The sequence below is a fragment of the Panulirus ornatus genome, chromosome 49 (assembly GCF_036320965.1).
Source record: "Panulirus ornatus isolate Po-2019 chromosome 49, ASM3632096v1, whole genome shotgun sequence".
Lineage (NCBI taxonomy): Eukaryota > Metazoa > Arthropoda > Malacostraca > Decapoda > Palinuridae > Panulirus > Panulirus ornatus.
This window is the reverse complement of record NC_092272.1, coordinates 6027440-6041176: the sequence shown is the minus strand read 5'-3', so window position 1 is coordinate 6041176 and position 13737 is coordinate 6027440. Positions and strand designations below refer to the sequence as shown.

The window sequence follows — 13737 nt, the reverse complement described above, 5'->3', positions numbered from 1 at the left end:
CATTCTCTCCATGTGACCAAACCATTTCAACACACCCTATTCTGCTCTCTCAACCACACTTTTTATTACCAAAAAACTGGAGGAAGTGAAGTGTTTTAGATATCTGGGAGTGGATCTGGCAGCGGATGGAACCATGGAAGCGGAAGTGGATCATAGGGTGGGGGAGGGGGCGAAAATTCTGGGGGCCTTGAAGAATGTGTGGAAGTCGAGAACATTATCTCGGAAAGCAAAAATGGGTATGTTTGAAGGAATAGTGGTTCCAACAATATTGTATGGTTGCGAGACGTGGGCTATGGATAGAGTTGTGCGCAGGAGGATGGATGTGCTGGAAATGAGATGTTTGAGGACAATGTGTGGTGTGAGGTGGTTTGATCGAGTGAGTAACGTAAGGGTAAGAGAGATGTGAGGAAATAAAAGAGCTTGGTTGAGAGAGCAGAAGAGGGTGTTTTGAAGTGGTTTGGGCACATGGAGAGGATGAGTGAGGAAAGATTGACCAAGAGGATATATGTGTCAGAGGTGGAGGGAGCAAGGAGAAGAGGGAGACCAAATTGGAGGTGGAAAGATGGAGTGAAAAAGATTTTGTGTGATTGGGGCCTGAACATGCAGGAGGGTGAAAGGAGGGCAAGGAATAGAGTGAATTGGAGCGATGTGGTATACCGGGGTTGACGTGCTGTCAGTGGATTGAATCAAGGCATGTGAAGCGTCTGGGGTAAACCATGGAAAGCTGTGTAGGTATGTATATTTGCGTGTGTGGACGTATGTATATACATGTGTATGGGGGTGGGTTGGGCCATTTCTTTCGTCTGTTTCCTTGCGCTACCTCGCAAACGCGGGAGACAGCGACAAAGTATAAAAAAAAAAAAAAAAAATCTCATACCCTTTCATTACTTAATCAAACCACGTTACACCACATATTGTTCTCAAACATCTCATTTCCAACACATCCACCCTCCTCCGCACAACTCTTATTTATAGCTCATGCCTCGCAACCGTATAACATTGTTGGAACAACTATTCCTTCAAACATACCCATTTTTGCTTTCTGAGATAACATTCTCGCCTTCCACACATTTTTCATCCCTCTCAGAACTTCGCCCCCTCCCCCACCCTGTGACTCACTTCCACTTCCATGGTTCTGTCAGCTGCCAAATCCACTCCCAGATATCTAAAACACTTCACTTCCTCCAGTTTCTCTCCATTCAAACTTGCCTCCCAATTGACTTGTCCCTCAACCCTACTGTACCAAATAACCTTGCTCTTATTCACATTTACTCTCAGCTTTCTTCTTTCACACACTTTACCAAACTCAGTCACCAGCTTCTGCAGTTTCTCACCTGAATCAGCCACCAGCGCTGAATCATCAGTGAACTACAACTGACTCACTTCCCAAGCCCTCTCATCCACAACAGACTGCATACTTGCCCCTCTCTCCAAAACTCATGCATTCACCTCCCTGACAACCCCATCCAGAAACAAACAACCATGGAGACATCATGCACCGACATTCACTGAGAACCAGTCACTTTCGTCTCTTCCTACTCGTACACATGCCTTACATCCTTGAGAAAAACTTTTCACTGCTTCTAGCAACTTGCTTCCCACACCATATATTCTTAATACCTTCCACAGAGCATCTCTATCAACTCTGTCATATGCCTTCTCCAGATCCATAAATACTGCATACAAATCCATTTGCTTTTCTAAGTATTTCTCACATACATTCTTCAAAGCAAACACCTGATCCACACATCCTCTTCCACTTCTGAAACCACACTGCTTTTCCCCAATCTGATGTTCTGTACATTCCTTCACCCTCTCAATACCCTCCCATATAATTTCCCAGGAATACCCAATAAACTTATACCTCTGTAATTTGAACGCTCACCTTTATCCCCTTTGCCTTTGTACAGTGGTGTTATGCATGCATTCTGCCAATCCTCAGGCACTTCACCATGAGCCATACATACATTGCATATCCTCACCAACTTGTCAACAACACAGTCACCCCCTTTTTTTGATAAATTCCACTGCAATACCATCCAAACCCACGGACATATACATATATACACATGTACATGTACCATCCAAACCCACAGACATATAAATGTATACACATGTGCATATTCATACTTGCTGCCTTCATCCATTCCCATCACCACCCCTACACACACACACACACACACACACACACATTTATATATTTTTTTTTTTTTTTTTTTTCCGCTGTCTCCTGCGTTTGCAAGGTAGCGCAAGGAAACAGACGAAAGAAATGGCCCAACCCACCCCCATACACATGTATATACATACGTCCACACACGCAAATATACATACCTACACAGCTTTCCATGGTTTACCCCAGACGCTTCACATGCCCTGATTCAATCCACTGACAGCACGTCAACCCCGGTATACCACATCGCTCCAGTTCACTCTATTCCTTGCCCTCCTTTCACCCTCCTGCATGTTCAGGCCCCGATCACACAAAATCTTTTTCACTCCATCTTTCCACCTCCAATTTGGTCTCCCTCTTCTCCTCGTTCCCTCCACCTCCGACACATATATCCTCTTAGTCAATCTTTCCTCACTCATTCTCTCCATGTGCCCAAACCATTTCAAAACACCCTCTTCTGCTCTCTCAACCACGCTCTTTTTATTTCCACACATCTCTCTTACCCTTACGTTACTTACTCGATCAAACCACCTCACACCACACATTGTCCTCAAACATCTCATTTCCAGCACATCCATCCTCCTGCGCACCACTCTATCCATAGCCCACGCCTCGCAACCATACAACATTGTTGGAACCACTATTCCTTCAAACATACCCATTTTTGCTTTCCGAGATAATGTTCTCGACTTTCCACACATTCTTCAAGGCTCCCAGAATTTTTGCCCCCTCCCCCACCCTATGATCCACTTCCACTTCCATGGTTCCATCCGCTGCCAGATCCACTCCCAGATATCTAACTATTCGTCATTTCCCGCATTAGCGAGGTAGTGTTAAGAACAGAGGACTGGGCCTTTGAGGGAATATCCTCACCTGGCCCCCTTCTCTGTCCCTTCTTTTTGGTAGCGTTAAGAACAGGGTTATTTTTGTAATTTTCCAAAAGAAGGGACAGAGAAGGGGGCCAAGTGAGGATATTCCCTCAAAGGCTCAGTCCTCTGTTCTGAACGCCATTTCCTGTGTTAGCAAGGTAGCGTTAGGAACAGAGGACTGAGCCTTAGAGGAAACATCCTCACTTGGTCCCCTTCTCTGTTCCTTCTTTTGGAAAATAAAAAATGGGTGGGGAGTATTTCCAGCCCCAACTCCCTCCCCTTTTAGTCACCTACAATATGCAGGGAATACATGGTAAGTATTCTTTCACCCCTATCCCCAGGGATAGGGGGAGAATGTACTGTATTTATTTAAATTTTTTTAGAATTCAGTACTGATAATCCAACAATGTTTACACAATGGTTGTTGTATATAATACCTACATATTGATGGTTGCCACTTGAAGAGTAGTAATCAGGATGCTTATATTGTCTAATTGATGAATATGAGTGTGACTGCTTCTTGTGAATGTTTGGCACTGTACCTACTCATTGGTTGATTATTTTAATTATTGAGTGGATCCAGTTTGGTGATCAGTGCACTTTTCCTCTTGGAAGCATATGTTGAGAATTTACCCTGTCATTCTTCTGATCATATTTAATTCTCAACTGTATTAGTTAGATGCTAAGCTTTACGTTTTTTCTCTTCAGTTTGGTCTCTCTACCTTTTTCTGATAACAGTTACTTGTATTATAAAGAAAAAGCTAAGAGTTATGTTAAGAAATAGAATTTTTAAGGCTAACATTAATCTTGGGCTTAGATTGGCAGTGACTGACTGAGCATACAGTGATTAATTCAGTAGTCTTGATTATATAAAATATATAAGCAGCCAAAGTTTTAAAGTCATATCCAGTGTGAATAGCTTCATGGTCACAATTGCAGATATGTCATTTAGTTATCATTGTTGTGTAAATTCTTTGGATGATTATCAGTGATCTGCATTGAGTTCAGAATTTCAGATATGTTATTAAGTAAACAATACTATGTAAATTCTTTGGATGATTATCATTGATCTGCAGTGTGTACAGAATTTATGTTTGCAGAAATGTACGGTGAGGAGATTAGCTTCAGTTTGAGAGAGCTTAATTTATTTGTTTTGTCATTTCCAAACACCCAGGTCTAACAAGTAATCCTGACTGTATGTACTAATAGATGGAAAATTCCCCTTAAAGGACAATGAAACAGAGGGAGACATGCCTACTACTACCACCACCACCACCTCAACACCCACTGTACGCTATGGTGAAGGGAGTACTTTGGTTACAGCAATGGATCTGTTACTAATCTTAGTCATCACTACTCTTGCATAGACTAACACATATTTTGCCTTGCACCTTTTTTCTTTAAAAGTGTAGAACATTGTATAGATCAGAAAAGGTAGGTATAATTAGTCACCCATCTTTCCAAGTGCTTTCTTAAATTATAGTTCTTTACTTTATTGGTTTTAAGGGAAAACGTTGACTAGTCACATTTTTTTTTTATTATATTTTGTCACTGTCTCCCGCGTTAGCGAGGTAGCGCAAGGAAACAGATGAAAGAACAGCTCAACCACCCACATACACATGTATATACATGCACATGCTCATATACATACCTATACATTTCAACGTATACGTGTATATATATACATATAGACATATACATATATATACACATGTACATAATTCTTACTTTCTGCTTATATTCATTCCTGTTGCCTCTCCGCCACACAGGAAATGACAACCCCCTCCCCCCGCATGCGTGCAAGGTAGTGCTAGGAAAAGACAACAAAGGTCTCATTCTTTCACACTCAGTCTCTAGCTGTCATATATAATGCACTGAAACCACAGATCCCTTTCCACATCCAGGCCCCACAAAACTTTCCATGGTTTACCGCAGATGCTTCATGTGCCCTGGTTCAATCCATTGACAGCACGACGACCCCGGTATACCACATCGTTCCAATTCACTCTATTCCTTGCACGCTTTTCTCCTTCATGCATGTTCATGCCCCGATTGCTCAAAATCTTTCTCCATCTTTCCACCTCCAATTTGGTCTCCCACTTCTCCTCATTCCCTCCACCTCTGACACATATATCCTCTTTGTCAATCTTTCCTCACTCATTCTCTCCATGTGACCAAACTATTTCAAAACATCCTCTTCTGCTCTCTCAACCACACTCTTTTTATTACCACTCACCTCTCTTACCCTTTCATTACTTAATTGGTCAAACCACCTCACACCACATATTGTTCTCAAACATCTCTTTTCCAACACATCCACCCTCCTCCGCACAACTCTATCTACAGCCCACGCCGTGTTGGAGCCACTATTCCTTCAAACATACCCATTTTTGCTTTCCGAGATAATGTTCTCGCCTTCCACACATTTTTCAATGCTCCCAGAACTTTGGCCCCCTCCCCCACTCAATGACTCACTTCTGCTTCCATGGTTCCATCTGCTGCCAAATCTACTCCCAGGTATCTAAACACTTCCTCCAGTTTTTCTCCATTCAAATGTACATCCCAATTTACTTGTCCCTCAACCCTGCTGTACCTAATTACCTTGCTCTTATTCACATTTACTCTCAGCTTTCTTCTATCCCACACTTTGCCAATCTCAGTCACCACCTTCTGCAGTTTCTCACCCGAATCAGCCACCAGCACTATATCATTAGCGAACAACAACTGACTCACTTCCTAAGCCCTCTCATCCACAACAGACTGCATACTTGCCCCTCTCTCTGAAACCCTTACATTCACCTCCCTAACAACCCCATCCAGAAACACATTAAACAACCATGGAGACATCATGCACCGCTTCCGCAAACCTACATTCACTGAGAACCAGTCACTTTCCTCTCTTCCTACTCATACACATGCTTTACATTGGCGATAAAATCTTTTCACTGCTTCTAGCAACTTGCCTTCCACTCCATATATTCTTAATACCTTCCACAGAGCATCTCTATCCACTCTATCAATATGCCTTCTCCAGATCCATAAATGCTACATACAAAGCTATTTGCTTTTCTAAGTATTTCTCATACATTCTTCAAAGCAAACACCTGATCCACACATCCTCTACCACTTTTGAAACCACACTGCTCTTCCCCAGTCTGATGCTCTGTACATGCTTTCACCCTCTCAGTCAATTCCCTCCCATACAATTTCCCAGGAATACTCAACAAACTTAGACCTCTGTAATTTGAGCTTTCACCTTTATCCCCTTTGCTTTTGTACAATGGCACTATGTATGCATTCTGCCAGTCCTCAGGTACCTCACCAAGGGTCATACATACATTAAATATCCTTACCAACCAGTCAACAACACAGTCACCCCCATTTTTAATAAATTCCACTGCAGTACCATCCAAACCTGCTGCCTTGCCGGCTTTCATCTTCCGCAATGCTTTTTTTAGTCACAGTATTATACACTAATATAAAACAAAATTATAATGAAAGTAATAATATTGTTATGGGTATCAACATTTTCATAGCAGAAACTTCATTTTTTAGGAGTTAGTGGTACAAGGCATGAATCACATTGAAAAGAGTGGAATACACCATGAGCTTTGTTGCTTAGCTCTTTTTAGTATTAACGATGCCAATTTTGATATTTTCTGCACTTGGTAGGGTAGGTGTGGGTACACTTTCTTTGCAAAACCCCTACAACATCAAATTTGGACTAACCAGTAGGTGGGAAACCAAAACCATGAAACTGAACTGACCATCTACCTTTTTTTTCTTTTTTTGCATTTTGAACAATAAAACTGTAGAGCAGAAGTATCCAAACTTGCCACTAGACAGTAGCATCTTTACTTTTTGCCACCTTGCAGAAAGGCTTTCAGGACTGACTTATTCATCTTTTATGCTCATCACTGTGACATCTTTTGTATTAAAGATAAGGCAGAAGGTACAGCTATATGGTTTTGAAGCCAGGAAGTCATCCAGGTTTTTAGTATTTGCTTCTTTCCCCATCTTTCTTTTTCAGGACTCTTAGAAATGTAGAGAAGATGCATGTCGTTGATAAGTCATTTAGTGTGTTTGGAGCACTGTCTTTGGATGAACTTATCTGTAGCAAAATAGGTTGCTTATAAGTGACTTTGTTCCTTATTTCATTCTCTGTACTGTGGATTTATTTGAAAGAGATCTACTCTGCCTTCATCATTCTCTGTACTGTGGATTTACTTGAAAATAGTATACTCTGCCTCCATCATTCTGTGTTGAGGATTTACTTGAAAAAGATCTACCCTGCCTCCATCATTTAGAAATATAGACTCTTGTGTTGGCAGAAAGAGTGAACAGTCCATAGAGGAATCTTGAATGATGAAGCAGAGTTACATCGAGTTCTTTAATCTCCTATGTCACTGGCCATCAGTGGTAGTCTCACCAGTTTAGGGATCATTATGGCTTTAGCAAGACACCTCATGACTTAGATTGGCTAATTCAGCAGATATCATCCTCTGCACTTTCAGTAAATAAGAGCTATCTTAAACAGCTGAGTAAAATTTTGGTATGATTTTTCTATGGAGTTTGATATCTGACAAGGGCAAGAGACATATTGCATCCATCTTTATAGCCTGTTAGCATGATATGGAGGCATTGTTCACCTAGGAGACTCACAGGATTAAAAAACACCAAGGATAAAGATTTGAGGTGGAATTTTGCACAAAGATGTAAAAAAAAAAAGGGGGGGGGGGGAAATAGGTGGAAAATGAAGCCATCCCACTTGTAAATAAATGTCAAGCATATGGCTTCTTACATAACTAAGATCTCTCTGGGAGGGAATGTCCTAATATTTTTTTCCTTTTAAGGAAAAAAATTTTACATAAAGGATACAGAGCAGGCATGGATCTCAAGAGGTGTGAGGCTCAAACCTCTAATATATTATTAATTTGATTTCACTGTTTACATTTTTGGTTGTAAGATATTTGTTGTTGTTTCAGGAGGCTTAGAGCCATGTACATCTGTAATAAATTTTGTGTATAGATTTTTTTCAAACTTCGCCATTCCCCACCTCAGTAAGGTAGCATCAGGAACAGAGGATGAGCCTTAATGGAAAAAATCCTCACCTGGCCCCATTCTATGTTCCTTCTTTTTGGAAAAGTAAAAATTGGAGGGGAGGATTTCCAGCCCCCTGCTCCCACTCCATTTAGTTGCCTTCTACAACATGCAGGAAATACATGAGAAGTGTTCTTTCTCCCCTATCCCTAAGGATATTTGTTTATAGATATATCTGTCTATATATCTGATGCCTGTTCCATTTAGAACTCCCTCAAAGGGGTGGCCACTGCAACAGAGTCTCCATAGCTAGTGAATTCCAGTGCCACTTCTTAGCCTTTAGTTCCTCACCAGTAACAGGCCATTGGTAGATGTCATGTCTGGTAATGTTTGCATAGGCTCCTACCTAATGACTATTACTATCTAATGCTCCTACCTGCTACTTCTACCTAATGTTTCTACCCAATGCTCCTAGGGCCCAAATGTTCCCACCCCAAAGGGAGGTATATATTATAGATTGACCCTTTAATTGAAGAGAATTATTTGAAAGGATCAAGCCCTTTTAATTCCTCTGTTAAATAAAGACAATAGTGGTAGGATTTGAATTGAAAGCCTTAATCTCCCTTATGTAAAACAACTATTGGAAACACAAGATAGTATTGTTACCATTTACTGGCAGGTTGGAACATGATTTTTTTTTCTGCATGGATCAAACCTGTTATATGGTAATCCATTGTTTAGGCTAGTTTGATGTTTGCTGTCCTTCACATTGTCAGCTTCCCATTTATTGGGATGTTTTGTTATCAGACAAACAGGCCTTACCAAACTAATGTAACCATGGCAAGGTCCTGAAAGGTACAGAATGAAGTCTCTTCATTCAAAACTTGCTTTCTTCTCCCTTCTTTACAATCTTGAAGTGCTTTGCTTGTCATTAATGCTAAATTTATGCCTCATAACTGCACATCTTAATCATTTAATCTTTCACATTCAGTCAGTTGATTATCTCGTTTAAATTTATTTCAGCTTTTTGAATATTACAAAAATCTCTGATAACCTTGGTTTTATATATGAAAATATAGTTTAAGTTACTTTAATTGACATGCTTCTTTACATCATGTAATAAACTAGTGTATATGGTGATGCAGTTGCCCTCTAAGCTTTTATGATGTTTAGTATACATTTTTTACTCTAAAACAGCCTCTACAGCCAGGACAAGAACACCCTCCAGATTACTACTCAGTGTCATTGGTGGAGGGTCACCTGGATATCCGACTTGATGGAGGGACAGGCAGTCACAGAATCATGTCATCAGCAAAGTATAATGATGGATATTTACACTCATTCTTTGTCATCAAAGAAAACAGGAGGTAAGTCAGTAGTTTAACCTGAATGCCTTCTCTTATACACTGTTATCTTGCAACACACTTGAGTGTTCCTTAGCCATACTTTGTGATTACTGTAAATGTTACTAATTGAAACATTGTATTCTCACAAGATGAAGCTCAAATTGTATTTGTTTTAGATGTTTACTTTTTTCCCTCATTATTCATATAGGGTGACACTGAAAGTGGATGACAGAGAAGTAAATGCTACAAGACTGGATCGGGGTAGTCAGGTAGTCTCAGGCCCAGACACAGGAGGGCTCTACTTTGGTGGTGTTCCTGAAGAAATAGATGCTGTAACTATGGTTGGATCATCGAGAGCATTAAAAGGTTGCATCCGTGATATAATTGTTAATAATGAGTAAGTATTTGATTATTATCTTACTCATTTAATGCTTAAAGTTTTTGATTTTTGGTTTTAGAACAGATGAAGTTTAGAGCAAAGAATTTTCATCCATAGCGTATAAACATTCAGTGTTGCTATCATTTGTTAATCATATATGATTTTCTGAAGTTGCTGTATTTTGACAGTGTTAATTAATTCAGAATTCAATACTGGTATAGAATTTGTCTTCGAAAATTCTGTCTCATACCTTTATCCAAAATTATTCTCTTGCTGTTTATGCAGTTGCCTGTGTGGATTACTATTATTATGTAGATGATTATCCTTGCATTTAGTCAGTTAAAATGAGTTGACATGAAACTGGAATCCAAAAAGTGAAAGCAAAGTGAATTCCAAACTATTTCCAGTGGTAATATGCTGATCTTACACTAATTACAAACTGTGTGGGCGAATTACAGCCAGTTCCAAAAGCCATCAGCCTATGAAGGTTTCTCCATTCTTGGTCCACTTTTGCTATAACAGAACTAATGGTATTAGATACCTCCTTTCCCTTACAGAAGTCAAAATGGATTAACTCTGGTTAAGGGATTGGTTAAAGGAGAGATATTTGACTTTCTGTTTTTATTGTGTGTATAATTATGGCCCAGTGCATTGATTGTATGAATGTACTTGCTCTTTGAAATTTTTGCCAGTTTCTCTGAGACTCTTGAGTGTGAAAGTACTCCAGTTTACTTTTTTTAATTTTACAAAAAACAAGAATTTAGGTAATTTTTCCTTACGTGTCGTAGAAGGCGACTAAAGGGGACGTGAGCGGGGGGATAGAAACCCTCCCCTCCTTGTATTTTAACTTTCTAAAAGGGGAAACAGAAGAAGGAGTCACGCGGGGAGTGCTCATCCTCCTCGAAGGCTCAGATTGGGGTGTCTAAATGTGTGTGGATGTAACCAAGATGAGAAAAAAGGAGAGATAGGTAGTGTGTTTGAGGAAAGGAACCTGGATGTTTTGGCTCTGAGTGAAACAAAGCTCAAGGGTAAAGGGGAAGAGTGGTTTGGGAATGTGTTGGGAGTAAAGTCAGGGGTAAGTGAGAGGACAAGAGCAAGGGAAGGAGTAGCACTACTCCTGAAACAGGAGTGGTGGGAGTATGTGATGAAGTGTAAGAAAGTAAACTCTAGATTGATATGGGTAAAACTGAAAGTTGATGGAGAGAGATGGGTGATTATTGGTGCATATGCACCTGGGCATGAGAAGAAAGATCATGAGAGGCAAGTGTTTTGGGAGCAGCTGAATGAGTGTGCTAGTAGTTTTGATGCACGAGACCGGATTATAGTGATGGGTGATTTGAATGCAAAGGTGAGTAATGTGGCAGTTAAGGGAATAATTGGTATACGTGGGGTGTTCAGTGTTGTAAATGGAAATGGTGAAGAGCTTGTAGATTTATGTGCTGAAAAAGAAATGGTGATGGGGAATACCTGATTTAAAAAGAGAGATATACATAAGTATACGTATGTAAGTAGGAGAGATGGCCAGAGAGCGTTATTGGATTACGTGTTAATTGATAGGCACACAAAAGAGAGACTTTTGGATGTTAATGTGCTGAGAGGTGCAACTGGAGGGATGTCAGATCATTATCTTGTGGAAGCGAAGGTGAAGATTTGTAGAGGTTTCCAGAAGAGAGAGAATGTTGGGGTGAAGAGAGTGGTGAGAGTAAGTGAGCTTGGGAAGGAGACTTGTGTGAAGAAGTACCAGGAGAGACTGAGTACAGAATGGAAAAAGATGAGAACAAAGGAGGTAAGGGGAGTGGGGGAGGAATGGGATGTATTTAGGGAAGCAGTGATGGCTTGCGCAAAAGATGCTTGTGGCATGAGAAGCGTGGGAGGTGGGCAGATTAGAAAGGGTAGTGAGTGGTGGGATGAATAAGTAAGATTATTAGTGAAAGAGAAGAGAGTGGCATTTGGACGATTGTTGCAGGGAAATAATGCAAATGAGTGGGAGATGTATAAAAGAAAGAGGCAGGAGGTCAAGAGAAAGGTGCAAGTGGTGAAAAAGAGGGCAAATGAGAGTTGGGGTGAGAGAGTATTATTAAATTTTAGGGAGATTGGAAAGATGTTTTGAAAGGAGGTAAATAAAGTGCGTAAGACAAGGGAACAAATGGGAACTTCAGTGAAGGGGGCTAATGAGGAGGTGATAACAAGTAGTGGTGATGTGAAGAGATGGAGTGAGTATTTTGAAGGTTTGTTGAATGTGTTTGATGATAGAGTGGCAGATATAGGGTGTTTTGGTCGAGGTAGTGTGCAAAGTGAGAGGGTTAGGGAAAATGATTTGGTAAACAGAGAAGTAGTAAAAGCTTTGCGGAAGATGAAAGCGGACAAGGCAGTGGGGTTGGATGGTATTGCAGTGGAGTTTATTGAAAAAGGGGGTGACTGTATTGTTGACTGGTTGGTAAGGTTATTTAATGTATGTATGATTCATGGTGAGGTGCGTGAGGATTGGCGGAATGCTTGCATAGTGCCATTGTACAAAGGCAAAGGGGACAAAGGTAAGTGTTCAAATTACAGAGATATAAGTTTGTTGAGTATTCCTGGGAAATTATATGGGAGGGTATTGATTGAGAGGGTGAAGGCATGTACAGAGCATCAGATTGGGGAAGAGCAGTGTGGTTTCAGAAGTGGTAGAGGATGTGTGGATCAGGTGTTTGCTTTAAAGAATGTGAGAAATACTTAGAAAAGCAAATGGATTTGTATGTAGCATTTATGGATCTGGAGAAGGCATATGATAGAGTGGATAGAGATGCTCTGTGAAAGGTATTAAGAATATGTGGTTTGGGAAGCAAGTTGTTAGAAGCAGTGAAAAGTTTTTATCGAGGATGTAAGGCATGTGTACATGTAGGAAGAGAGGAAAGTGATTGGTTCTCAGTGAATGTAGGTTTGCGGCAGGGGTGTGTGATGTCTCCATGGTTGTTTAATTTGTTTATGGATGGGGTTGTTAGGGAGGTGAATGCAAGAGTCCTGGAAAGAGGGGCAAGTATGCAGTCTGTTGTGGATGAGAGAGCTTGGGAAGTGAGTCAGTTGTTGTTCGCTGATGATACAGCGCTGGTGGCTGATTCATTTGAGAAACTGCAGAAGCTGGTGACTGAGTTTGGTAAAGTGTGTGAAAGAAGAAAGGTGAGAGTAAATGTGAGTAAAAGCAAAGTTATTAGGTACAGTAGGGTTGAGGGTCAAGTCAATTTGGAGGTAAGTTTGAATGGAGAAAAACTGGAGGAAATTTTAAGTGCTTTAGATATCTGGGAGTGGATTTGGCAGTGGATGGAACCATGGAAGCGGAAGTGAATCACAGGGTGGGGGAGGGGGCGAAAATTCTGGGAGCGTGGAAGAATGTGTGGAAGTCAAGAACATTATCTCGGAAAGCAAAAATGGGCATGTTTGAAGGAATAGTGGTTGCAACAATGTTATATTGTTGTGTGGAGGAGGGTGGATGTGCTGGAAATGAGATGTTTGAAGACAATATGTGGTATGAGGTGGTTTGATCGAGTAAGTAATAATAGGGTAAGAGAGATATGTGGTAATAAAAAGAGTGAGGTTGAGAGAGCAGAAGAGGGTGTTTTGAAATGGTTTGGTCACATGGAGAGAATGAGTTAGCAAAGATTGACAAAGAGGATATATGTGTCAGAGGTGGAGGGAACGAGGAGAGGTGGGAGGCCAAATTGGAGGTGGAAAGATGGAGTGAAAAAGATTTTGAGTGATCGGGGTCTGAACATGCAGGAGGGTGAAAGGCGTGCAAGGAATAGAGTGAATTGGAACGATGTGGTGTACCGGGGTCGACGTGCTGTCAATGGATTGAACCAGGGCATGTGAAGCGTCTGAGGTAAACCATGGAAAGTTGTGTGGGGCCTGCATGTGGAAAGGGAGCTGTGGTTTCAGTGCATTATTACATGACAG

The 13737-nt window shown here is 40.8% G+C and overlaps 1 protein-coding gene across 3 annotated transcripts in view; it reads left to right on the top strand.

The window, feature by feature from the left end:
• The window catches only part of LOC139764368 (laminin subunit alpha-1-like), a 142962-nt gene that overhangs the window by 99182 nt on the left and 30043 nt on the right, over positions 1–13737 (top strand). For 2 of the 3 annotated variants that reach the window (XM_071690905.1, XM_071690903.1), the window contains 3 exons: positions 4269–4328; positions 9277–9446; positions 9634–9822. In XM_071690905.1, the coding sequence (XP_071547006.1) occupies positions 4269–4328; positions 9277–9446; positions 9634–9822 (419 nt within the window). The remainder of the gene's footprint in view (positions 1–4268; positions 4329–9276; positions 9447–9633; positions 9823–13737) is intronic. The other variant, XM_071690904.1, reaches the window with a different exon arrangement.